This window comes from Phyllostomus discolor, chromosome 2 (assembly GCF_004126475.2).
Source record: "Phyllostomus discolor isolate MPI-MPIP mPhyDis1 chromosome 2, mPhyDis1.pri.v3, whole genome shotgun sequence".
Taxonomy (NCBI): Eukaryota; Metazoa; Chordata; class Mammalia; order Chiroptera; family Phyllostomidae; genus Phyllostomus; species Phyllostomus discolor.
The window spans coordinates 207,982,667-208,009,547 of NC_040904.2; the positions used below are offsets into that span (position 1 = coordinate 207,982,667).

Genomic DNA, 26,881 nt, shown 5'->3' on the forward strand with positions numbered 1-26,881 from the left:
CGAGGGCCACAAAGCCACAGTGAAAGTCTGGACTGGAACTTGGGAGCCGGGGAAGGGTTTCTTGCCTAAGAACTACTCCAAGTTTGGTCTGGGACTGGCAGGCAGCGTGAGCGCTTCCCGGGAGCATAGTTAGAAATGCAGAATTTCAGGCCTTTTCCAAGACCTATGAAGCCAAATCAGCAATCTGACAAGATCCCTGGGCACTTGTGGACCCAGAAAATGTGAGAGGTGCTGGTACGTGAGGAGCCTCAAGGTCATGGTTGTGCCTCATAAATATCACCATGATTGCAAAGGAGGAAGGAAGGGGTGGGAGGTCCCCAGTCAAGGTTCTGTCCCAAAGGTCTATGCTCTACATTCTGAGCCTAATTGGGATGGGATGGCCAAAACGTTTATGTGCCCTCACCTACCCGGTGATTAGTGGTTACTTACTTAGCAAGCTCTTTGTCCTCTGTCCAGGTGGCGCAGAAGACAGTGGTCTGGAAGCCCTACTCAAAGCTGCCTCATCTCATCTGCCTGAAATTCTGAACTTAGAGAGCTGTGCCTTTAATTTGGGGACACCCAGTGCGGAAGCGAAAAGAGGACCAACTAAGGAGTGGTTCCCCATGTCCGCATACCATGAGCACAGGGAGAAACTGAGTACGCACTTGGCCTGGACAAACTGTATTTTGCTTGGCTGTACAACGCAAGAGACACATACGCACTCACCTTACAAGGTTGTTTGGACCAATGTGGGTGTGAAGTCCTTTATTAAATAATACCCCCGTCAAAATAGTAGTCTGCACGGTGATTATCCCAGGTAGTGGGGTCAAAGGGACTTGTGTCTGCTTCCTAAGTGTGCATCCGTTAGCATGAACGTACAAAAGCTATGTAGTTTTGAATAAAAAGCCAAAAGGTAGAAGCGTTATCAATTTCTAGATACAGTCTGAAAAGTATACCCAAGTTATTATGAATCAAAACGCCTCTTTATCCCAAGGTCCCAAGATGTTCTGGGGCGTGAACGTGACAGAACTGCCGTATGCGCATGCGCACGCTCACGGACCCTCTGCGGTCAATGCTCCCGCCGCTGTCATGGGTGCTGCTCCAGTATCTGTGCTGCCGCGCCGTATCCTTCGGGTTCCTTCTGCAGGCACCCAGCCGGCGTGCGTTGGAGCCTCGGTGCTGTGCATGCCTGCCGGACCTTTTTAGTATTTTGCTTTCACTTCATTTTGCTCCATTTCTTCCTCTCTGCCTTTAGCGTTGCTTTGTTTTGTTTTTCATAGGGTCTCTCTTCCCTTGTGTGGATTCCAGTAAGCGTTTGCTCTTTGATGGCTTTATTTTTCCTGCGTCTTCCTTCCTACGCTTCCCCCGTGTCTGTTCCATTCTCCCAGTTGTCTGGCCACGTCTTCCTGGCGCCCGCGGAGCTGCTGGGCCTCCCTGCAGTGTCCAGGAAACCGCCTCCCAGACGGACGAAAAAGGATTCCTGGCCAAGTGAGTGCTCGCAATTTTCTTGTTTTCGTTTTGATTTTTGAAAAGAATATTTTTTCTTCCTGCTGCTCTGCTTGGGTGTCTTTTCTACCTTGTCTTCCAAGTTGCTAATCTGACCCTCTGCTTCATTCATCACACTTACTATTACTCCTTCCAGTGTATTATTTATTCCACATATTGCATTCCTTGTTTCTGCCTGGGCCCTTTGCACGCTTTCTGTGTCTGTTTTCATGCTGTTGAGTGTCCTTCTAATCACAGCTCCAAACTATACATGATGAATTACTTGCCTCCATTTCATCTGGTTCTTCCGAGGAGGTCTCTTGTTCTTTCATTTGGGCCTGTTCCCTTGTCTCCCCCCCATTACTGCCTCTTTGTGTTTGTTTCCCTGTATTAGACAAATCCCCAAAGATTCTGCTGCAGAAGTCAGACTTGGCCTGCGAGTGGCCCTAGGCAATTAGTTTGGAGCTCTCAGGGATCCGCAGCTCCCGGCTCCGCTGACGGGCCCTCGTGCGTGCAGAGAGAACCAGGCTGCACACCAAGGGCGGCTTTATCAGCACCCAGCTGGGCGGGGGTCAGCTAAAGCCTCCAAGCACCCAGCTACCCTTTTGGCCTGCAGGCTTCCTGTTAGTGCTCATCAGTGAAATTGTTTCCAGCTCTGCTCCCCGGGAGCTGGAGGGACTCCTGTGGGTGGGGCTATTGCTTCCTCCCAGGCCGAAGCCCCATGGAGGGGAGGGCCCTGCCCAAGAAAGATGGCTTCGGCTGTGTGGGCAATGACTCAGCTCAGGGATCCTGGTCACTGATCGTCCAGCACTCTCCCCAGAGCCACCCAACCAGACGGGTGGCTCTAGTCTGCTCTGCCCTCCCTCTGCTGGAGCCCAGGTAAGTGGCTGCAAATGAAATTTTAAGCGTGGGCCCTTTAAGAGGCCCTCTGCATCTGGAGCCTTCGCTTCCTGGCAGACAGACACTCTGCTTGCTGCTTCTCATCCGCTCTGGTGCTGTCAGCTGGGGAGTCCAGCTTGGGGTTTAGACCCCACATTGTTCAGGGGGTACCGCCCTGCCCTGCCCCCCCCCAGCCACGGAAATAACCCTCCAGAACCTCAGGGGCTGCCCCTTGGAGCCCCGCCAGCCCCCTGGCGCCTCCCTGGGGTTGCCTATCACTTCCGTTGTGGTGAAGCGGTTTCTTCCGTCTGCCTTGATTTTCAGGCTTCTCCCCAGCTGAAGCTCCGTCGGTCACTCAGGATGAGTTTCCTGTAGTTCGGTTGTCGTTCCAGTTTGGTCCTGGGAGGAGGTGAGCGTCGCTCCCATGCTTGGCGCCACCACCTCGGGGATCAGTGTCCCCAACTCCCGCGGGGCTGTTGCCTGTGACTCTCAGGTGAGTGTTCTCGGCTGCCCTTTCCCGAATTCTGCCGTGGTTACTGTCTTCGTCTGTGTTTGGTAGGATGTACGAACAGAACCGACCTCTTCAGCTGTTTCTGAGTGTGCAGTTCAGTGGCTGTGGGCAAATTCGTACTGTTGGGCAAGCACCCCTGCCACTGTTCTCCAGAACCTTCCATCTTCCCACACTGGTTCTGTGCCCATCCAACACTGACTGCCTGGGCCCCTCAGCTCCTGGTGCCTACCACCCTCCTACTTCCTGTCTCGGTGAATTCGACTTTTCTAGGTGCCTCATAGAAATGAAACCATACTCTATGTGTCCTTCGTGACCGGCTTAGCTCACTTAGTTATTATGTTAAAAGAACTTTTTAGGCCCAAGACAGAGCTGCTCCTGACTGGGGTGCTGTGTCAGCAAAGCTCATAGCGTTTGTCTCCCTTGTAAATGCTGCACTTGACCAGGAATGCAGCGTATCTCGTCAGCTGGTCCCCCCAAAGGGAAAGCCAACCCTGGGCCTTTTCAGGCCAGACAACCTCGGCTCTGTGGGTCCACCAACCAGGTCTTCTCTCTCTCTCTCTCTTTTCATCTCTGTAAAAACTGCCTGCCTGCCCCCTCATTTGGCGTTCCTACAAATGGGGAGCACCTGCTTCATGAAATGCTATCCCTATTTCTTTGTATCACCTAAATTCTTTACTCTTTCAAAAACACAGTTGGCATAGTGTCTGCAAAGTTCACCCAGGCTGCACTGTAGCATTAGCAGGATTCCATTCCTTCCAAAGGCGGAACAGTGCTCGGTGGCACGGACGGATCCCATTTACCTAGCCGCTCATCCATTCACGGACATTCAGCTGTTGTGGATGATGCTCACTGACATGGACGCACATGCATCTGCTCTGGACCCTGCTTTCGACCCCTGAGGGTGTGTAGCCAGAAATGAGACCTCGGGGTCGTAGGGCGATGCTGCCTTTCGTTTTTATTCGTAACCGCCCACTATCGGCAGTCCCACAAGCAGTGAACAAGGGTTTCCATTTCCCCACAACCTGGCCAACCCTTGGTACTGACCGTGTTTTTTCTGTTCTGGCAACAGCCCCCCTAACAGGCGTGAGGGGTAGCCCACTGTGGTTTTGATGCCTATCACCCTCCATGATGAGTGATGTTGAGCCTCTTTCGTGCACTTTCTTTGGAGAAGTATCCGCTCCAGTCCTTTGCCCACTTTTTCAGCTGGGTGGTTTGTTTTTTGCAGTTGTTACCATTTTTTTGAGTGGGCCTTGCGTTGGCCGCCTTTTCGCTTGGGCCAGCTGTTTGTGGGCGATGGAAATAAGGAAGAACCCTGGGCGGCTGCCTTCTAGGCTAGCGGCACCGTTCTTTCGGATGCAGGGCCTTCTGCTTGAGCCGTCGGTCCATATCTCCCCCCAGGCAAGGAACCGGTCAGCGTGCAGACGGGTCACCGTGCAGGGTCTCGTCTCCCGTTGGTCTCAAGGACAGACTGCGTCCCACAGATACGGCTGTTCTCACGCTGCTCCTCACTCAGTCCTGCACCCCTGTGTCTTGGAGCCAATCCAGATTTAGCGCCAACCCGCACAGCTTATTCGTCTCAGTTTAAAAAGGGATTTTAGTTTTGCACTTTTCGAAAGTCCCTTCCTGTGAAGAGGGGCTTCCCCACTGCAATCAGTAGTCATGGTCCACTGTTTCCGAAAAGGGCCGTTGTCCGCACTCCTGACCCCTTTCCTCCCAAAGCCTGGCCCGTTCCCATCGCATTTGGCCTCCTGTTCAACTAGGTCCTAATTATTTTATTTTAATTTCTTTTTAGCTTCTAGTAGAAGGTGCTTGTATCATTTTGTGTTACTTTTGGGTAATTGCTTGAAGAAGAGAAACAGAAAATTTGCTGCACTCGCCGTCCCCCCGAGGGTTCATACAACGCGATCTGGGCGTCGCCACGTTCTCACACGGACAGGAGTGAGAGGAGTGAGACGTGACGTGAGAAGAAATGGGCTTTGGTTTCCTCCCTCCACCTCCCCTGCATTTCAGACAGCTCCCCCTGGCAGTCTTTAAAGGCTGCCTTTTATTCCTCGTCTCTCGTTCCCTATTCACTGGTACCAAAATCCGGCATTTCCCAGGGTTCCCTTGTCAGCTCCCTGTCTCCCTGTCCCCCTGCGCTGGCCGCCTTCCATGGACTTGACCTCCTGATGAATTCCCAGGTCTGAGTCCCCAGGTGTCAGCTCTCTAGGAAACCACTGCTCTCTGGATGACTGTGGGGTCTTCTCTTCTTGAGCAGGTGAAGCTCCATCCCTTTGGGCCCAGAACCCACTGTCACCGGTACAGAGAGAAGCACCAAGGAGCCCCGAGAGGCACCATGGCCAAGGCAGCAGCTGGACACTACTCAGGTGACCCTCCCCTTTCCTCGGCAAAGTGTTTTGACCCCGGTTCACTGTCTTGGCGTATAACAGATGACACTGGAGATTCGGAAGTGATTCGAGACCCCGCATGTGGGTGACCCCCATTCCTGCAGGGAAGGTGGCATCTAGGTCCCTATTTCCCACAAGACGCTCTCACACTGCCCCTACAATTAGAGGCGTAAGCTGGGGCTCCCTTAGTAACAGAGACTGTATTTTAGGAGCCCCAGATCAGTATTTCTTCATGTCAGATACAGCATCTGCCTTGCCCTCCTGGCCCCTGGGACTCTCAAGCGGCAGGCTTTTGTGGTCAGTTTGGAGGTCAGCATCTGTTTGTGCAGCCAGGGCCCCCAGAACTCCCGGAACTTGGTTTTGGTCCAGCCAAACCCCCTCACTCAGTGTCCTTGACAGAGACCATGGCAGTGGGAAGACAGGACAGCTTATGTGGTTCAATCCAGAGAGCCTCTTCCTCCCTCTACACCCAAACCCACAGCTCGGGAGACTAGCCTTTCAGTTCTGAGAGGGCCCAAGTGAGAGGTGGGTGTGGGTGAGGGGGGACAGTGGCAGGGTGGACAAGATGGGGCCCGCTCATCCCTCCTCGTGGGAGCAGAGCAGACAAAGGAGAGAGGGCTGTGAGCATCCCTCTGCAGTCCCGGACAGAGGAGGACCAGCCTGTACCAGATGCACCCCTTGGTAGCAGGGAGTCTCGACCAATCAGAGAGGGATGATGCTGTCTGTGGGAGGAGCCAGGCAAGAAGAGGCCAGAAGGAAGCCTTCTTCCAGATAGTGGGGTATTCTGCCCTTTCCCAGCAGAAGACACACTTTTAACTATGGAAATGTGATGCGATATGAAACATGACGATTTGTGAAACCAGCCAGAAAGCCATGAAACACAAGCCAGGGTTCTGTTTCCCCCGTGATCCTAGGTATAAATATCTCAAAGGCTCAGAGAACCTTTACTAAACCTGGAAGGAAACCGTGACTTCCTGTCCGGGAGACCCAGCCCCAGCACGTGTGGGATGGGCCGCCCATGCCCGCCGCGATTTCACTCTGCTTCCCAGAGCTTGGACCGCGCTCACTCTCCCTCCCCGCCTCCCCAGGGCAGAGAGTGACTCCGGGCCAGGACAGGGAGGGCAGTCGGCTACAGTGTGAGGCTTAGTGTCATGAACTCTAGAGTCATGCCTTTGTTCTAACGTGTCACCAGGCTCCGTGCCGACAAGAAAGCGTCCCAAGGAGATGCAGCAAACAGAGAGAAGTCTGCAAGTCCTTTTAAACGTTCGGAAAATCGGCATTTTTTTGTCATAGAAGTTGTTCCAAAAACAGAAATGGGTTATTACCTATACTCAGTGAAGCAAATATAATCCTACTAATAAATCTTGATTATAAGGAAATAAAACTATAGCTCAATATCCTTTATGACTCTAAGATGAACATACTAAGTATAATACTAGAACATATAAATCTGTAACATACTGATACAAAAAGCTGTAATGATCAAGTGTGGCTTTCACAGAATATAAGTATAATTCAATATATGGAAATTTATGAACATAATACTCTATACCCGTGGGATAAATTTTAAAAAAGGAAAACTATGATAATTTCATTAGAGTCTGAAAATTCAGTGTCTGACCCTAATAAAAATATGTCAATATGGGAATAAAACACACTGCCTTATGAGAAAGAGTGGTTTGTGTAGACCAAATGCCAACAGTGAAATACTGGAGTCAATTTCATAAAATTAAGTCATTTAAGCATTCAGGCGAACCTAGTAAGGCACGGAGCCCCAAGGAGAGAAATAAGCATCGAAAGACCAGGGAGGGAAACAAGCATTATGTATTTATGAGTTATTCATTCAATCACTATTGCGATTAGTAAAAATTCAGTGAAGCACAGAGGAGTATTAAAAATGAACACTATTTTTGTAGAATAAACAACAAACTGGAGAACACAATATTAAAAGATAGCAGGAAACGATGTGAGCGTGAACTCTGGAGAAGCAACAAATCTTACTTAAAAGGAAAAGGACACACGGAGTCCCTGAGACGCCCGGTCGCACGGCCAGGCGGGAATACCGCAGACCCGGCACTCAGCCAGGCTGTGTCCTGAGACCCGCACTCGTCCACACTGGAACGGCGAAGAAGGTCCTCCTTCCGGCGCGACGAGGCACCTACGCTGTTCCCAGGTCTTGCCTGCAGAGCCACGAGCAGCCAGTCGCTGGCCACGGCGGAGACAGCACCCAGGGCAGGGTCAGTCTGTTCCAGGAAGGACTCACGTGGGGGGCGCAGACGTGAGGACCCCAGTGTGTCACAGGAAGGGAGTGTTTCTGCAGATGTGAAGGCAGGTCCCCTCTGCCGGAACAGCAGTCGTCAGAAAGGACCCTATGACGACTGCGTAGCAACAAGGAAAAGACTTGCCCTGTAATGTCACATTTTAAAACCAGCAGACACGGGGAGAGTACGTGATAGAAGCCACGAGGAAGAGAACATGCATTTGACAAGGACACTGAAGTAAAGGAGTAAAATCAACAGTGCTGGGGGTGATCTTGTCGAATTGTATTGAAAAGATGTTTAAAGTGATTTTTGAGCAACAAGAGAGTCTCTAAGCGTGGGTAGCTGCGCAGCAGTATCTGTGTAGGGGAGAAAAAATAATTTTCCCTCTAGCCTTCTGAGTTCTTATCTGAGACCCAGCGATAGAAGACAGATGAACTGGAGAGAAAGAAAGGTTCATGCACCCATGTTCCTCACGTACAACTGGGAGAGATCCAGGGAAAAACTCGGAACTGCCCGAGGTGGCTTAGAATTCTGCCTTCAACACCATTTCATAGAAGAAGGGGAGGGGATGTAGTAGGACTCTGAAGGGGGAGTAGATATTTTTATTTTTTTAGGAGATAGGAGTGGACCCTTGGAAGAATAGAGGGGAGGTATGATAACGTGTGACAGAGTCTGCCCGGGTGTGATGTCCACTTCTAGTCTCCTCTCCTGGGCCGAGAGCCAGTCTCCCCTGTTGACGAGACCCCGGGGAGGGGCCGTGTGGCCCCTGAGTTCCTTCCGGGGGCTCAGGTGTCCGCAGGCGGAGGAGGGCTGTTCAAACAGGGCCGGCCTCCGCGCGTTGCTGTTTTTCAAGGGCCCACAGCCCCAAGGGATCCACATACCAGAGTGACATCTTTGTGGTGGCATAGCCCACCGCCTGTCTCCTACCTGGTTGAACAAACACCTGACCGGCCCACGGACTCCTCGTCTCCAGGAAGGCTTGCGCAGAGACGGGCAACCCTGTCGGGAGTGCAGGTTGTAGCAGGCTGCACAGCATGAGCGCTCACCTGCTTTCGAGCTTGCAGTATTCTCAGTGAAGCGGCCCTGATCGTCTCTGTGTCTGTCGTTGGGCTATTGGACCATTACCAGAAGATTCTTGCGACTGTAACATCAAAATTTCCGAAGCCCTTCACCAGCCTGCTTTGCTATCAGAAACCGAAGAGATGACCAGTTTGGCTATACAGCAGCATTAGCACTGGGTACTGGTGATCACAGCTTGTTTGATTACAACCATTAGGCAGAAACGTGCCATTTTTGAAACGTTACGATTTTTCACGTACCCTAACCTAGTCTGTGTTATTCCCCAATATCACGATTAGGTGACCTGCACCAGAGCATCATCCAACGTCTGGCCGAGCTGACCACGGAGGACATACGCTGGCTCCTCTATAACCCGTGGACTTTGGACACGGTGGTGGAGAGACTCGGGCTGGAAAGGTAATCCCGAGCAGGGAGGTTCGGGGGGGAGTCAGCAGGATGCGAGTTCTGGGAGCCAGGGATTTGGGCTGATGTGCTGCTCGTCGCCCCGAGTCCGGCGTCCAGAGCCGGCGCCTGGCACAGACCTGGTGCTCCGTGTTGGAATGAAGGAAGGAGACCTGACTGTTGATGTTCAGACTGGGTTCTGGGCCGGCACTATCTGCACAGTAGGAGACCTGTGTGTTCCCACGGAGGTGGCCAGAGTCGGCCGTGCTGTCTCGGGTACCTGCACTGGCAACTGGAGATGTGCAGAAGAAACTAAGAGGATGTACACATCTTAGCAAAGGAAATTAAAAACCTCCAGTAAGCACTTTCAGAGGTGCCCAGACACCCGGCCCGCTGGGTGATGGATTCTTAGCAGCAGAACTTGCTCCCTTTTGCCCAGTCCGGGAGCACTGCTTCCCCGGCCTTTCTCTGCCCGCGCCCTTGAGACCCAAATGCCTGGGCTTTGACTTCCCACAGCCTGCCCCTGGCCACCCCGGCTCTCCGGCAGAGCTCAGCCAGAGTGTTCTTCCCAGAACAGATTCCGCTGCCTGACCTAGGTCGTACTTCCTCTTGCTGAAGTATCTAGAAGTTTTGTAAAATGAGGTGCAGTGCTAGCCCAAGCTCTTAAATGATAAAACCTGCTTTAGTGACGCAGACCAGAGTTCCCTGCCCTTTTAGGACTGGAAATAAGCCATTCTACGGAGCCAGATCCTTAGCCCAGCCTCCCTCCACTATTACCGGGCCCTCTTCCACCCTTCATATCCCTCCGCATAGCTCCCGTTAACCCCCGAGACAACGCACAGCAACATCCATGCCTTCCACCGCTGGCTGACCAATTGACTTGGATCAAGTCAGGAGGCTTCCAGCAAGCCTATGCACACGCCTCTCTTCCCTCCTCTGCTGAAGGCAGGGAGGTGGTGTTTCCTTTCTCAGCAGTGGTGGGGCAGACTAGAGGGTTCTGGAAAGGTGAAGTCCTAGGTTCTGTCAATCAATGGCTGTGGGCGCCAATGCAGCACCAACAGGAATCCCCAATTTGAGGTGCAGTGAAGAAGGGAACTTCATTGCCTTTGAAACAGCTCAACTGTGGTACCTGCTCCTGGGAGGTGGACCCGGGGCAGGCCCCTCTCTGGCTAGACAGCTCTGCTCTGCGCAGGTCTGTTCTGCTCTGTAGCAAGATCAGTGTTTCAGCTACGAAAGTGGTGCAAAGGGAAAAGTGCACGCTCAGAGCCAGAGGAGAGCTGACCCACATAAACAGAAGTCCCCTCCCCTGATCTCTGATTGGTATGTTCCCATGCAAATGAGATCACATCTGTGTAGTTTGATTGGACCAAAACACACTGTCTTGATTGGTCAGAGTAGATCTGCTCTGACTGGTCAGAGCTGTGCAGATCCAATTGGGTGGGGAGAGCCTCAGTACTATTGGCTGAAACAGGATCCCAGGACCTCCTTTATAAGGGCTGGCTCAGCCTGCAGAAACACAGTGCAGGCCTTCCCCTGCGGTGCAGTTTGCCGGGGTGGGGGCGGGGCATGTAGAAATGGCTGCTAGGCTCTTGTTTTTTGTTTGTTTGAGTCCAGTTGGCCACCAGGAACCCACTCATCTTAGTAAGTACCTTCTTCCTTAGGATCCGCATCCTGTCCGTAATTCCACCACTAACTGGACTGTATGTGAATCACTGTTCTTGGGGCCAGCTCTGTCCTCTGTGAAAAGGGGGTTGGGCCTCACTCGTGGTGGAAACGTGGCAGATGGCTGTTCTCCGTGGTGCCGGGAAGCAGCACAGCCCGAACCTAGTATTCTTTCCCCAAGAGCCTCACAATCCTTCTCGGCTCAGTGATCTCGACCCCTTTCTACCAACATGGCAGGGGGGGTTTGCACCTCTTCCCACCTGTGTAGCAGATGGTCGTGGTGAGCCTCTGGGTCTAATGTCCCACAGCTCCGTCTAAGGTTTGGATTGGCGGGGGGCTGCACTCCTGTGTGTACAAAGACCCCCGAAGACAACTCTGGCTAAGTTTTTCTTTTTATAAGTGACTTGATGGGGACGAATGTCAGTTGGCTGGTCTACCTGAGGCTGCGGATGGCCTTGCCCGGTGTGCAGAGGGCTCTAGAGCCATTGTCCACAGTTCCTTCGGCACCTTGGGGCCGCGTGGGCTCGGTTGGGTGGCCCCATGAGCCCGCCTCCTTTCCCGCAGACACGCCCTCCCGTAGCCTTAAGCCCAGGCCCCGCCCATCGCGGATGCTCCGTTCGAAGGGAGACAGGAATGGACCCGAGGGACCCGTCACTCCAGTCAGACTCTCGAGGGTCACAGGAAGTGGACGGCAGCATCCTGCACAGTCCAGTGGTGTCCATTTGGGGAGCCCCAGACCCTCCCAGACAGATTTACTTAGAACGGTGATCCTCAAAGACGCTGCGGAACTGCTGTTCCAGGAGCTGGACCAACCTAGTTCCACAGGAAGATTAAACGATGGCGGCCTTCTCTCCAGAAAGACGGGGGAAATGTCAGTTAAATGGAGAGAATTTTCTCAGCCGTGCGTTTCTTCTTCGTCGTCACTTTTTCTTAAAAGACAAGGCGCTTCTCCTACTGGCCTGGTAACGCGTGAAGAGAGCGGAACCTGCGGTGTCCGAGCACAGCCACCCCTCTGTGAGGTCCTCTTTGGGTCCCCAAAGTGCACAGCGGTGGCAGGTGCATAGCAAACCAGGAGCTCTCCGGGTGGGAGAGGTGATAGTTGGGTGTCTCCTCAACGTCCCCCCGCCTTTTCCTTTAGAAGTGTTGGTTGTTGTACTAACTTGTTTGGAGCAAGTCGACTATGTGCACAAGATACAACACTTAAAAGGAACAAAAGGAGGGACGGTAAAGAGTAAAGTCCCTCAAGGCTTTGTCCCCAGCTCCCCGGCTCCCCTCCCTGGAAGCAACCACCATATCCAGGTAGATCTCCTTTAAACATTTTTTAAAAAACAGACTCTATAGGCTCTTAGCACTCTACTTCCCAGGACGGAAGTGCTCACGCTGTTACAGATGTATACATTATGTACGTGTGCACACAGGAGTATTTATTAAGAAAAGGCTGGGTGTCACACAAGAAAGAAAAAGGACTCACGGGCACAGACAGCGGTGTGGGTACTTGGGCCGGGGTGGGGGTGCATGTGGGGGTGGAAGAGGGCAGAAGGGGGATAGACAATAATGGAAAAAACACAGTAAAAAATCAGAGACAAAGGTTTGGTGACAAAAGTCAGCCATGCTTTTCCGTCATGTTCCACTCATCACATCAGTGACCACCTGGTGAGCCAGTCTCGACGCGCAGTGGGGGTGGCACGAACCGTGCTCTTCTGAGAAAACTCGGCCCCCGGGGGGAGGGGGCCTGGCCGGGAGAGTGCTGTCCCCGCATTCCCGGGCCCTGCTCCCTGAAGGTGTTCGAGGGCGCAGGTGGCCCAGGGGTCTTTAGTCCCCCTGGGGAGCCCGTCCCAGGGCTGGGAAAGTAACCGTGCGATGTGGCCTCCCCGCAGCGACGAAGCCGGCATGCTGCACTACATCCTGGGACAGGAGCTGACGCGCCGTGAGGAAGGGGACGGGCCGTGGGGACATCTGCCGCGGGAGGAAAGAATGTTTCTCTGGGCTTTCCCCTGGCGGAAGCACAAGCTGGAAAAGACCATCAGGGAACTGAGAGCCATCGCAGACGAAGCTGACTCGGCCCATAAGACACTCACCCAGACCAACCTGGTAGCCAGCTCTGCAGGTGCCGTGTCCGCGGCCACGACCATCCTGGGTGTGGCCCTGTCGCCCGTGACAGCAGGGGGCAGTCTGTTACTCTCAGTGGCTGGGCAGGGCCTGGGGGCAGCAGCTTTTGTCGCCAACGTTGTGACAAACGTCTTAGAAGACAGGAGCAAGTCGTCAGCAAGAGCCAGAGCCAGCAGACTGGTGACTTTTCCACCGCCACCAGAGCCTGAGGCTGGTGGAGGAGTGAGTCTTTCTCCTGTCGAGACTACAAGGGAGGCTGCTCGGAGGTGTTGTGAAATCCTCGGGAGCGTCAGGAAACTTCGCGCCTACTGGGAGGCCCCGGCCAACCCTGGCTTCATGGCGAGGGTCAGGAATTTTGTGACCACACGCCGTGTGCCCTTCTGGAGGGCAACAGGGGTGCAGAGACCCGCAAGCGGGGGCTCCGCGCTCGCCGTGACCCGCGGTGCGAGGATGCTGAGCGCAGCTGGGGCCGGCATCTCACTCGTGCAGGATGTGAAGAGCGTCCTGCGGGACTGGCAGCACCTGAGGGAGGGGGCGAGGACGGAGGTGGCTGAGAACCTGAGGACACAGGCCGAGGAGCTGGAGTGCGAGCTGAGCCAGCTGTCCAGGCGCTACCGGCAGATCATTCTGAGGCAGAGCAGGAGCCTGGAGGCAGGAGGTAGGAACAGAACCGGGAGGTGGGAAGGAGAGCAAGGCTGCTGGGGTTGTGGGGACGGAGGGGGGGCGGTTTGCCAAACAGGCTGGCACACAGATATGTAATCACATCTGCCCTTTCTCAGGGAGGGCCTTCCCACACCCCTCACGTCAGTTAGGTCCGGGTGTTCTTCCCTCCCAGAGCACCGAGCAGACGTTTCTGAAATCAGGGGGTGTCGGCTGGGTGCTCGCTGTCTGTCCTCATACAGAGAGCGCCCCCTCCAGGCAGGTGGGCGGGCGGGTGTGCCCAGATGGATACCGAACTTCCCCATCGAGGCGATCATTTCGAATGAGTTAGGAAAGGGCTTTTATTTGAAAATGAGTTTGTATTTCTAGGCTCTCTTACTCAGAGACATTAACTACATCTATTTGTTAAAAAAAAAAAAAAAAAAGAAAACTCCCACCAGGAAAATGAAGCAGAATGTCAAAATTCCTCTTTAAATCCACAGAGAGGGCAGAACGGGACTGGGTAGCAAGGCCACTGCCTGCGACGCCCGGAAGTGGCACAGAAGACTGGGGCTCACGGATCCATTCACCCGTCTACTCATCAGACAGATTTTAATTAGCGGGGCCAGAGGCGGGGCCGAGGATCAAGGAAGTGGACCCAACCTGGTCTGCACGCCGCAGTCGCCTGGGAAACCTCAGAGCACACTGGCGAGCGGGCGGGCCCCACGCCAGGAGCGGCCGACTGGTCTGCGGTAAGGCCCGGGCTCTGGAAGTTCTAAAGCGTCTCCCAGTAAGTCTGCTGGGGGTGGAGCCTGGGAGCCCCTGCTTCAGGGTGTGAGTGCTTGCTTCCCTTTCTCATCAGTATCCGTTCACCCCGAGGGCTCCCTTTCTGACTGCAGAGTACCCAGGGGCAGGTTTGGGGGGGAAGTGTGAGACACTCGGGCTCCTGTGCTGAAGGGTCTGGCCCGCCTCTTCCTTGCCTGTCTTGGAGCAGCAGCTTAGCCTGGGTGCGGGCGGGGCCCCGAGGGCCTCCTGAGGAAACACAGTCTCTGCCCTGATGGTACTTGGGACAGACCCCAGAGACGCCATTAATGAGGAGGAAGGGTAGGTGGTGTGAGGGAGACGGGGCACTGGGGGAGCCTCTAACAGGTGCTCTTACACCTGAGGTGGGGGGCTGCGTGGGGAGGGAAGCTGGTGTCTTCCATCTCTGCTCTGTGGACATTCATTCTGGGCTGGTGTCCTCGCTGGTCACCTCACCGGTCCTTCTGCACGCTGACCGTGTGCCTTTCCAGCCGGAGGGGCCATCCATTCAGCTCTTCAGAGCACAAGTGTAGCGGCACTGAGCACAGCGGCACCGGGCAGCCCACCAGGTCCTGCCGTGGGCCGGCCCGGCAGGTGGGAGGGTCACCTCGCTCCGCCCCGCCCTGCCCCACGGGAGCTGGGAACCTGCCGCCGGCCGACAGCTCTGCTGTGGAAGCGACTGCCTCCTTGTCCTTCTCACCCCCGTTGGTGGGGTTGTCTCCATGGACCCTGGTTCAGCAGAGGCAAACTGACACCTTCAGCTACAAAAACCCCAGGTGGGATTGCTTCTGCTTGTCACCAGGCACCGAGCCAGGGGGCCAGGAGACCCGCCGCCGTTTGTCACCACCCCCGGGGACTCCAGAGGTGCCAGGGACCCGGCCGGATGTGCAAGAGATCAGGTTCTCTGTGTGGGCACATAGGGTTAGATTCCAAGACCTAAATATTGGTGTAAATTTCCACTGGGGCTGAGAGACATGGAGAATGTGTGTATTTTCCAACTTGTATATAATTACATAGTACAATGATAAGTAAGTGGGAAAACCCCCTTTATTTCATGACACATGATGCTCCACGCCCCCCCCCACTCCCCTTCTCACCTGGCCCCCACCCCATCCGTCGTGGCGGTCACACCGTGCACGGGGTCGTTGTCATGGAGTCTGCCGCCCGAGCCTGGACCCGGTCTATGTCCCCAGTGCGCAGTGCTGGGAAATGGCAGCGATGTGAGAAAACGTGTCCCTCCCTGAGAGAAAGCAGTCCCCTTTATCGCAGGAGAACGTGAACCTGAAGAACGGGACACTGGGAAAACGCCGCAGCACCAGGAGACTGGTTAAACACACTGTTCACCTGCTTAAGAGACTGTTAGGTAGCTATCTAAATGACGCTCGCAGAGTCCATAGCTGGATTAACATGCAAAATGCTGTTTTGTCCCGTTAAACGAGAAGAACAGGATGAAACTTGTATATACACTTTCTTACCTTTTACCTGACAAGGGGAAGTGAAACCTGTGTGTGGTAGAGACACACACACACACACACACACACACACACAGAGGACCCCCCCCCGCTAGGAAACAGCAGCAGGGCCGCCCAGCGGCTGCCTTTACTTAGAGGGAATTTTGGTTACTTCCTTCTTTCTGCCTTTCTGTATTTTTCAAGTTTTCTAGTATGTGAATTACTGTTTTATAAAATGGAAAGAATACATAATAAATGTTTACATCGAAATTAAAGAATTTTTACCCTGGCTGGTGTGGCTCAGTGGATTAAGTGCCAGCCTGCGAACCAAAAGGTTGCCAGTTTGATTCCTGGTTAGGGCACATGCCTGGGTGGTGGGGCAGGTCCCCAGTAGGAGGCTCTCAAGAGGCAACCACACATCGATGTTTCTCTCCCTCTTTTTCTCCCTTCCTAAAAGAAATTTTAAGGCTTTAAAAATAAACAAAAGAATTTTTTCCATTCTAAAGAGGACCAACTTGCCCTTGCTGGTATGGCTTGAGTGTTGTCCCGTAACTGAAAGGCTGCAGGTTCGATCCCTGGTCAGGTGCATACAGAAGGCAGCCAATCAGTGCTTCTCTCTCTCCCGTCCTCTGTCCTTTCCCCTGCTTCTAAAAGCAATGAAAAAATGTCCTTGGGTGAGAATGAAAAATAATAAATAAGTAGATAGATAAATACCAACTTATAGTCTGCTGGTGTTCATTTACTTCTTTAAAATTTTTTTGATTGGTTCTAGAGAGAGGAGAAGGGAGGGAAAAACAGAGGGAGAGAAACATCCGTCAGTTGCCTCTGCACACACTCCAACTGGGGACCAAACCTGCAACTCAGGCCTGTGCCCTGACCAGGGATCGAACTGCGAGACCCTTGGTTTTGTGGGACAACACCCAGCCCATGGGGCCACGCCGGCCAGGGCCTGGTTCACTTCTTAGATCACTGGGATGAACAATCTCCTTACCACCGCATGAAGCCACAGGGAGAGAAGAACGGGTGTTCTCCTTGAAGACCATTCCCGTGACGTGAGCAACAGCTGACGGCCAGGGGAGCCTAGTCTTCTGGGTTCCTGCACTCAGCCCTTACGTGTGTGTTTGAGTGCATGCTGCGCGTGTTTGCATGTGAACGCGCATGTGCGTGTGCAGGAGTCCCACACCAACAAGCTGCCTGAGAACCCAATCCAGCGCAGGCACTATCTACCCAGAAACCCCCAGGCTCCGGGCTCCGTCCCACGAGGCCACGCCCACTTCCGGCACCGTCGCCATCAGGGTTTTCACCTGTGCTTCTGACCCGCTGGCTACAAACACAAAACAGCTGACTTCAATACACTCCTTCAATTGAACTGATCTGCCAGAACGGCTCACAGAACTCAGGAAAGCCATTCACTCACCACATTGCCGCCTGGTCACAAAGGGTACTGAAGGACACCAATCGCCAGAAGAAGAGATGCATGGGGGGAGGGAGGTCCTGAGCAAAGGGGCTTGGTCCTCGTGGAGCTGGGGTCTGACAGGGCTGCACACGCCCGCGTTCTGGGTCCCAACGCGGAAGCTCTCTGAACCCCTTCCTTCTGAGGTTTGACAGAGGCCTTGTTACACAGGTGTGGCTGATGAACTCATTGGCCACCGGCAGTTGATCCAACCCCTAGCCCCTCCTCCCTTCCTGGAGGTAAGGAGGTAAACCCTAATCACGTGGTTAGTACTCCTGGCAAGTACCCCCAACACCTCAGGTGGTTTGAAAAGTCACCTCATTAACATCAACCACCATCCATCCACCCACCCATCCAGACACTTGAACACCTACCATGTGAAAGGCACAGTTCTAGGCATCGAGGGTAACGCAGTAAACAAACTAATCCCTGCCTTCGTGGGGTCTATGCTCTCATGGTGATGGTGGGAGACACAGACAAGAAACATCATCATTAAACGAGGAAACATAATTGGATTATGCTTACTAATTAGAAACACACATTAGTAAATTAGAAACATAGTAAGTAAATTATACAATAGAACACAGGTGGCAAACATAAGGCCTGAGGGTGGAATCCGGCCCTCCACCTGTTTGTACCCGGCAGCAGCGCTGAGCTCCTTGCCCCTAGTTAAGGAGGAGTTACATTTATCCAGTCCTCCAATTACACTCTGCCCTTAGGAGGCAACCCCGAGGCTGCTGTGGCCCCCGGTGAAAATGAGTCTGACACCCCTGCAATAGAATGTAAACTGATGGGTGTTAGGGAGAAAAATACATCTGGGAAGGAAAATACTAAGCATCAGGTGGGCAAGAACGCAATTTAAAATAGGACCGTCAGGGGCCCTGGCCGGCTGATGTGGCTCAACTGGAGCGCTGTCCCGTACACCAAAAGGTTGTGGGTTCGATTCCAGAGCAGGGCACATACCTGGATCAGAGAATCCATCCCCCAGTAGGGGCGTGTATGAGAAGCAATCAATCGATGTTTCTCTCTCACATTGATGTTTCTCTCTCTCCCCCCTCTCTAAAAACAATGAAAAAATGTCCTCATGTGAGGACTAATTAAAAACAAAACAAAACACGACCACCAGGAAAACCTAGGTGAGAGGCTCATATCTGAACAAAGGCCTGGAGGCGGGGAGGGAGCCAGCCAGGTACCCGGGAGAAGAGCACTCTGGGCTTGGTGAGCTTGGGGGCTGCCGCGAGGCCGGCACACGGGGAGCAGAGCGAGGGCTCCGGCAGCACAGAGGGAGGGTGGGAGACGAGGCCGGGCAATGGGAGGCCCAGAGGGGCGGGATCTCACAGGCCTCGGGAGGATCTGGGCTTTCACTCTGTGTGAGACGGGAAAGCGTGGGGAGATTTCTAGCAGAGGAGTGACGTCATCCAACGCACATGCTGACAGCTTCACTCCAGCGGCTGGGCTGAGGAGAGACTACAGGGAGGAAGCCATCACGGGGCTACCAGCTGGCGGGCCACTGAAATCACCGCTGGAGAGAGGGTGGGGGCTTGCACCAGTGTGGTGTGACAGTAGAGGGGGTGCGAAGTGGCCAGATTCTGGACAGGGTCTGGAGGCAGAGCCGACAGGACTCGCTCCTGCACTGGACGAGGGGTGCGGCCCCGAGAGAGGGGCCAGGATGACTCCGGGGTTCTCTGTCCCCTGCTGTGCCCCCAGGATGGCTCTTGTCTGGCCCGCCCACGGCCTCCACGCTGCCGAGTCAGACCAGTGCTCAAACCCCATTGTCCTGGACCTCACATCCTTGCGGCCTCCTCCACCGGGCTCCCATCAAGGGGCCAGTGCTGAACCGGGCAGGTGTGAGGTGCGTGTGTTGGTGGGTGGGGGCTGTAGGGCGAGGTCAAGCTCAGTTTGGAGGTGAAGTTTGAGAGGCCCACTAGACGGGCGTGCAGAGACGCCGAGGGGATGATGAAATAGGAATCTACATTCAAGATGTGGGGTCTCCAACCACAAACTGGTCAGAGGTGCAAATTTGTAAATAAGTGATATTTGAAATTATGAGCGTGACCAGGATCCTCAAAGCAGTGAACTTGGGTTCCAAAGGGGAAATGCATGAGGTCGGTGGGTGCCCTGGGGCACCCCAGCTTGAAGAGGATGGGGGTGTCGAGGGACCCTCCAAGGAGACCAGAGGGATCAGCCCCTGAGGTCAGAGGGGAGCAGCAGCGGGGGTTCCAGAAGCCCAGTGGAGGAGGCCTCCAGGATGTGGGGTTCAGGACAACGGGGCTGGAGCCCTGGTCGGACTCAGCAACAGTGAGGCCGTGGGCGGCTGACAGGAGTGGACATGGTGGGACAGTAGAGGAGGAAGAGCTTGACTAGAGAGAGGAAAGACACTGGAGACTTGGGACAGACACAGCTTTTAAGGAGTTTTGCTGAAGAGTCTTCCAGAAAATAGGTGACAGCTGGGTGAGGCAGAAAGTGAGGCCCCGGAAGGGGGGGGACGGTAGGATGAAGGTGCACCAACCTGTGACGAGGAAGAGGTGGCGGCGGCAATGCCCAGGCCTGCCCCCCACTCCTCCAGCCCCTGGTGCCCACGTTGGGCTGCAAGCTGGACTGGGCCCCTCCCGTCTCTGGATTTCACCCACCTGCCTGTGCCTCTGGGCCGGCACCAGCCCCTTTCCCCACACCCCTGGCAACGTGGGTTTTAGAAATACCTATCACCTTAGCAACCAAATCTGATGTATGACGTTCTATAGGTAAGTTCTCACTTTTCGCACGCATATTTGAAGAGAGTCTGGTACTGGGGAACCTTCTGTACGCTATTCCCTATCAACGATAAGGTTCCTGCCAACCTTCCCAGCGCGAGGTATCCTTGTCCACATCCAGCAACTCCTCGACCCCTGTTCCCACCTCCAAAGAAGGGAAGGAACAGTCACCGACGGTGGCTGTGCACTAGCAGCTCTGCTGAATGCGTCACTGATTTTATTGAATAATAATGGCACGTAGTCATTAAATGCTCAGCACTTTCTAGACACTCTGCAAAGTTCTCTATGTCTATCGTCCAATGTGATCCTTGCAACTCGCCATGATTCTGCTTTATAGGTGAGGTGTCTGAGGCACCAAGACATTAATTGTTCAGGGTCAACCAGTTAGCAGATGGACAGGGACTGAACTCAGACCCCTCCACCTCTTGATTCCTTGCTCTTAAACACCGCCCAACTGCCCACCCAATCAGGAAGGGCGGGCTCTGAGGGGCTGAGTACCTTCCTCCAGGTCACACAGTCCAGGAGAGGTAGGCCTGGAATTTGTGTGTGTCCCTGTTTGTACGCCTAAGGCAGACATCAAGTTTGTATAAGTGAGCCAATTCTGGCCTCGCTTACTTTGAAAACTTATTTGGAGATTTAGTATTTTTCACATGCGCACAGGCACACCAAAATTGGTAGTCACGTTTGGTCTGTATCTGATGGCAGATTTTTTTTTTTTCCCCACAAGCATCGATCTAAACTCTTCCAGAGATTTCTGGAACCTTGTGATTTGTCTCAGGCAGGAATCAGCAAATCACAGCCCACAGGCCAAATCTGGCCCGCCACCTGTGTTTGCAAATAAAGTTTTACTGGAACACAGCCACGCCCATTTATCTACTATCCCCTCTGGTTGCTTTTCTGCGACAATGGCAGAGAGTTGCGGCCGAAACTGTGTGGCCTGCAAACCTTAAAGTATTCACCCTCTGGCACTTGACAAAGTTTGCCGAGTCCTGGTGTTAACTGTTTCAAGAGAAGTGACTTTTGAGTACCTAGAATTCTGGCTTTCAAAAGGAGACGTTGCCATCCGTGAACCAGGAAACCAATTTCAGAAACCAGGCGGGGCTAAAGGGGCCGTGGTGACCCGGACAGCGCTTCTCACCTCTGCCCCCTTCTGGCTGCAGGGCCAGACAGCACCCCCTCCTGGGAGCTCACGGGAGGGCCAGGTGGGTGTGCAGCTGCGCCTGGAGCAGCCTCTCCCCGCCCTCCCTCTCAGAGCTCTCCACCCCATCTCGGTCCCTGGGCGCCTCCCCCTCCTGGGCACCAGCCCACTCTGCGTCACTCCTCCGTGGATCCGGGCTCCACGTGATGCTCAGCCTCCTCTGCCACTTTCCACCTGGGCGCGCGGTGCACCAGGCTGGCATCGCTGCCTCTCCGTGTTCTCTCTGCCGTGGAGATTGTAATGAGTGCTCAAGGACATGGTGGAAATTAAGTACGATCTCGTGCGAGAAGACGCCTGCCACCATCCCCGGGATGTGACACACACTCAGGGGGCGCGCTGCTCGCAGAAGATGCAGCAGGACACTCAGGAAGCAGTTACTGAATGTCCCCGTGAGTGGCGCCCGGCATCAGGACCTGAGAGCTGGCACCAGCAACAACAAAGCCCAAGTCCCCGGCTTTGGAGAACTTACCGTCCCTCTGGAAAGGCCATTTCGTGCTTCTGGTTTTTGCATCTAGCAAAGACATGCGAACACCAGCAAGGCAGCACCTGGACAAGAGAGACTCCTCGGGTCAGGAACTGCCTGTATCGGGCTGTGTGGTCCTGTCCTTAGCCTCGCTGGGCCCGTGTTCTCATTGGTGAAACGGAAGGCGGGACTACTGGATCTCAAGGCACATGCACAACTCTACAACTCGATGACTTTGACTCTGAGGACAGATGTAGGGAAAGCCCTGGGGACAAAGGCCGATGGCTCCCCCACGGCCACCGGGTGCCCGGCTCTGTGTGAGGCCTGGGGGCGCGGCGTGAGCAAAGCCGACAGGGAAGAAAGGAATTGATCAGTTACTATTGAGTGGTCAAGAGCATGTCAAGAATTCAAGACCCCACACCCAGGTCACGGCCCTGTCGGCAGAGCCCGGGAGGACTGTCCCCAGTTCTGGACTCTTCCCAGTGGATGGGTGGATGGCACTGTTCATAACAACAGCTGCTATAAAAATGATAAAACATAAATTGAGCAAATACTATCTACCCTATATTTCTAAGCACTTGATATACATTAACTTTTAAAATCCGTACCTCAACTCTATGAAATAGGGACTGTTAACATCCCCATTTTACAACTGAAAATACTGAGGCATGCTAAGCAATTTGCCCCAGGAAATGGTGGGCCAGATTTCAAACCCAGAGAAGTTTTTTTGGCTCTAGAGCCCAGGCTCTTAAATACTTCCAGGAAGACCGCTGCTTCTCAGGGCAGAGGTGGGGCCCCATGGAAGGGGGTGGACTCTCAGGCACAGCCCTCCCCTGTCTCTGGGCGCAGGAGCGCCATCTTCTGTAGAACAAGCAGCGCTACACTCAGGTCAGTGTGCTGGGAGAACCCCACAGGGCTCCGCGGGCAGGAACGTCAGTCCTCCGCCAGTGCAACGTCAGTCCTACGCCAGTCTACGCCAGCCCGACGTCAGTGCAATGTCAGTGCAACGTCAGTCCTACGTCAGTCCTGTGCTGGCGCTGGGCCTGGAGGCGCCCGCGGACCCCAAGGGGTGCGGGCAACTTCAGGCAGGGCTGTGTCTGGTCTGCAGGGAGAGCCGCACAAAGCACAGTCCCGGCCCCGCGGAAGCCACAGTGCTGTAGCCCAGAGCTGAGGACGGTGGGAATCAAGGGCCAGAGTGCTCCCCGGTGACAGATGGCAGGGCTGAAGCACGCTGAACATGTCCACAGAGAAATGGCCTTGAGGGGAAACGGGGAGTGGGGGCGGCATGAAAAGGGGGGAGGGTGTGAAACGACAGGGGAGGAGGTGAGGGGATCGTGTGCACCTACCTTGAGTCAGACCCCGTTCTGGGCCCCTGATCTCGGGGATCTCAGTCATGTTCTAGGTCACAGTGGTGGACAAGACGAAATCCCTGCCCCTGGCGGAGCTTGCAGTCCAGCAGGGATGACCTGTTTGGGCTTCTTGTTACTGATTCTAAGCCTGGAGCGATGGTTTGAGGCCAGAACTGTCTGGTGCCTTCAGTGCCTGGCTAGGAGTTTAGAATTTTGCTCAGTGACGAGAGGAAGTTTCCATGGAGATTGAGCAGGAGATACTGAACGTGTCAGGAAGTGCGATCTGGCCGAGCTGCACGGAACCATGGCCCTTGAATGCAGCCTGTCACCAACCCGGCAATAGCCAGGCTGTCCCCTCCCCTGCGTTTTCTTGTAAGTCTTCATTTTACAGCAGCTTTAAGGCAACGTGGGGCGGGAAGCACAGAGTCCCCCCATGCTCGCCACCCCTCAACCCACACCGGTGAGCCAGCGCTGAGACAGCAGCACCACTCTCTTCCAATGAGCACTTCCGTCCTCTCGGGGGCCCTCTGGGAGCTCCTGGCCTTTGAGAAGAGAGCAGGACCCAGGACAGGGAGTGTGGCGGCTTCCACATGCCCGGCCTCACCAGGCCAGCCGCGTGGAACCTCTGGGCCTGCAGCCAGGCTTTGTGAACGGTGGCCTGGATTCGTCCTTTGGGTGAGCATCTCCAACGTGTGGCCGAGACCCAGAACAGGCAGTTTCCAAACGGATGCGTCCTTTTCTTGGGTGGCGTCAGCCTCCAGCACCACTGGGTCCACGCGTTGGCCTCACCACCCGCCGGGGCTTCTCCCAGGTGCAGAGGCCTTGTATTCACAGTGAAGGAGAAGGAGCTTTGCTCCAAGGGGCAGGCGGGCACTCGGGCGGGGATGTGTGGCCAGGCTGTCCCCATTGCCGGGCGGAGCGTTCGTCTGGGCCTCGTTTTCAGCCGGAGATAAGTTCCTCCTCCGCCAACAACATGGGGTCAGCACTTCCGCACGGGGAGGGCCCCACAGACTGGCCGCTCTGAGCGCCCTCCATCCGGGGAAGCTGGGGGGCGGGCAGGCAGGCAGAGACCTCACCAAGAGCACAGTTAGCCAGGGCTCGGCAGCAGAAGCCAGTGCGGTTCCTCTCACCATCCAGGGCCCCCTCATCAGAACGAGAGGCATGTCGGGGGCCGCCATGCAGCAGCTTGGGAGCATGGACACTGCGGGCACAGGCCAGGCACCCTCGGTGGAGCTGACCTTCTGACTGCCTCCAAGTCATCCCGTTTTACATAGAATTGGGGGGGGGGGGGCAGTTAAGTGTGGCTCCACCCTCAGCACAGCTCTGTCCTGTGGCCCCTCCAGCCTGGAGGACCCGATCGGCACTGTGGCAGGGGCCGCGGCGGAGTGTTAGGATGCGGGTCATGGTTAATGGGGTCCTTTGACCTCCGGAAGCTCAGCTGGGTGTGTGTGTGTGTGTGTGTGTGTGTGTGTGTAGGTGCGGCGGGGGGGCAGGTCTGCCTCCCCTCACAGAAACGCCGGCTGCTCCAGGTCCCGCTGCTGAGTGGTGCCGAGTGGTGCCGACACACGGCCACCGGCCAGCGTTCGGGGAGGAAGGGACGCTGCAGGTCTGGGCTGAGCCCGGTTCAAGGACAAGACTCAGGGACAGCCTGTTGAACAGGAAGTGTTTTGTGAGTGGAAGGAGTTCAAGCCAACCAAATAAAACGTATAAAGAGCATACTGTGTGCTGAAGACAGCGGACTTGGGATGCCTTCAGGCTGCTGATGGTGGAGCTGGGCTTGGCAGGAGCCCTGGTGGTGTGGAAGCTGAGCAGCAGGGGTGGGAGGTGCAGGCGACACCTGAGTGGAGCCTGAAGGGTGAGGGCGACTTCACAGGGCGGGGCGGGGGGAGGTTGTAGGAGCAAAGACAAGGGGTGAGGAGGCACGGCTCGTCTGGGGGGACAGGCTCCGGCGACAGGGCAGAGGCCACACAGAAACTGGGGGCTGAGGTGGCTGGAGACCATCGTGTGGAGGTCTTCAGTGCCGTCCTAAGGAATTTGTAAGTTGAATGCAGAAAAATGGGAATTTCGCAAGGATTCTGAGAGGGATGATACGGGCATATTTATGTTAGGAGAATCCAGATGAAAGTGCAGAAGGTGGACTGACTAGAGGAAGAGTCTGGAAGTAGAGGTCAGGCTGTCCTCCGTCAGCGATCCTGAGCGCTTCCGACACATTAGGGCTCACGTTACTGTTGCGTGGATTCCGGCAGAAGACACAGGACTGGGTCAGGGACGAAGGGCTGGATTGCTCGTGGCAGGGGGGGACAGCGCGGGTGTTGGCATGGGTGACAGTGTGCCCAGGTACCCAGCCCCAAGGGGTGCGGGGAAGGTGACACGGGCCCGGTGGGGGGGGTGGGGGGGAGGTGCCGGCATGCAGCTCAGTTACAGCACAAGATCCACCTTTCTTAGCAGGTACAACAGTGAACAAGCTCATGCTCCGTGCCAGAGGGATGGGCACCTCATCCCTCGAGGTTACCTGCTGTAGACATGAGCCCTGAAAAGGCTGGGAAGGAGCAGCCAGGGCCTCGATGGCGGCATGCACGCCTAGCGAGGGGATTCGCCCCACGCCGTGCCTCAGGGCTGCGGGGACAGCTGGGTGGGGGGGAGTGGGAAGGGGCCTCAGCAGTGCTCCGGAAGAGCCAGGACGACCAGGGGTGCCAATACGGAGGAAAGCAGTAGGCCGGAAACTGTGTCGCTTTAAAAAATTGAAAAAAGTAATTCAACTAACGTTTATGGAATGCTTACACGTGCTAGGCGCTGGAGACAGCAGTGACCAGAACGAAGCCACTGACCCCCAGGGCCTTCCGTCCTGGTGCAGGCAGCAGGCAAGCCAGTGGGGAGCACGCCGCCTGGGGCCTTGCCGACCCCACTAAGCTCCTGGGGCTGATGGGGTGTGTTCCGTGCAGAAGCACAGCATGATCGAGAGTTTACGCTATCCAAACAGTGCTGTTTGGAGACCCGACGGAGGAGGAGGGTGCCGCTGGCGAAACCAGTGAAGGAGACAAGGCCAGCCGGGCCGGCTCGTCTCAGGCAGCAGCGGGGGGGGCACTCACGCTCCTCGGCCTGCCGCGGCCCAGCACGCCAGTGGAAGGTCCCGGAACACTGGGCAGTGCTGAAGGCCACCGGCCACGGAAGCGCACTGGCTGTCATCCCACGGGCTGCTCGGGGTCTGGAGGGAGAAGCCGGACGGCAGCAGGGGGAGAGCAAGCGCACTCAGTGAGTGGCAGACTCGCTGCGGAAGTGTGCCCTGGAGGAGAGGGCTTGGGACCTTGCAACAGTACTTGTTCAAACGCGCTAGGAGTTAAGCCTGTTCAAATGCCACAGGGACTAGAAGGAAGGGGTTAGCCATGCAGGGGATGGCGAAGCAAGGTCCCGAGAGGGTGGGGAAGGCGGGTGAGCAGTGAGAGTGCCTCTCTCAGGAGGAGAGAAGGCTAAGAACTGCAGTAGGCATGTGGATCTACTGGCCACAACATCTCCCCAGGGGCTCGGGAGGGGTGGCCCCCATCTTCTCCTTGAAACGGGAAGATGATCCGAGAGAGTGATGTTAGGAACTGACGATTCATGGAGGTGGTCAGAGATTTGGGAATTTCTGGCAGGGAGGATGGCTGGGAAAGCACAGGTGGGGAAGAAAAGGGTCAGGTGGGACCTTCGGAGGAATGGTCCCCACCACAGGTAAGGAGAAGGCTCAGGAGCCTGGTGGTGGCCGGCAGCTGGGGGGGCGAGGGGGGGGAGCGGTGACAGAGGCGGTGAGGCAGAAAGGTGCCAAGGCTCAGAAGGTCAAGTGGGTGGGCCGGGCCCCAGGAGGTCCTGGGGAGGCCGGAGGCCGGGCAGAGAGGTGGAAAGCAGCCCGCGGAAACAGCACAGGAACGGCCAAGCCTGAGGCTCCCGAGGGGGCGGGAGCCAGAGGGCTTCGCACTCAGGAAGAGCTACCACTTGCCGTCGCCTTTTTTCATCTTAAGTCAAACGTGGAGCCACCGGGGGGACGGATCAACACACACAGGCCAAGG

The 26,881-nt window shown here is 55.2% G+C and overlaps 1 protein-coding gene across 5 annotated transcripts; it reads left to right on the plus strand.

Moving 5' to 3' along the window:
- Positions 1-13,662, plus strand: APOL5 (apolipoprotein L5). 5 transcript variants are annotated; one of them, XM_036019540.1, is made up of 5 exons: positions 1-234; positions 457-636; positions 5,109-5,220; positions 8,861-8,978; positions 12,503-13,662. In XM_036019540.1, exons 3-5 carry the CDS (start codon positions 5,190-5,192, stop codon positions 13,491-13,493), a joined length of 1,140 nt encoding a protein of 379 aa, XP_035875433.1. In that variant the 5' UTR covers positions 1-234; positions 457-636; positions 5,109-5,189; the 3' UTR covers positions 13,494-13,662. The 5 variants fall into 5 exon arrangements, with proteins under 5 accessions (XP_035875433.1, XP_035875435.1, XP_035875436.1 ...); XM_036019542.1 differs by lacking the exon at positions 1-234 and having other exon boundaries at positions 396-636; positions 5,112-5,220; XM_036019543.1 differs by lacking the exons at positions 1-234; positions 457-636 and adding an exon at positions 2,252-2,343 and having other exon boundaries at positions 5,112-5,220.
- The last annotated feature ends 13,219 nt before the right edge of the window (positions 13,663-26,881 follow it).

Coding starts and splice junctions, on each gene's coding strand:
- APOL5 (XM_028533254.2), top strand. CDS start 2,768: ATGCTTGGCGCCACCACCTCGGGGATCAGTGTCCCCAACTCCCGCGGG. Junction 5,221..8,860: donor AGCAGCTGGACACTACTCAG/GTGACCCTCCCC, acceptor TATCACGATTAG/GTGACCTGCACCAGAGCATC. Junction 8,979..12,502: donor GAGAGACTCGGGCTGGAAAG/GTAATCCCGAGC, acceptor GCCTCCCCGCAG/CGACGAAGCCGGCATGCTGC.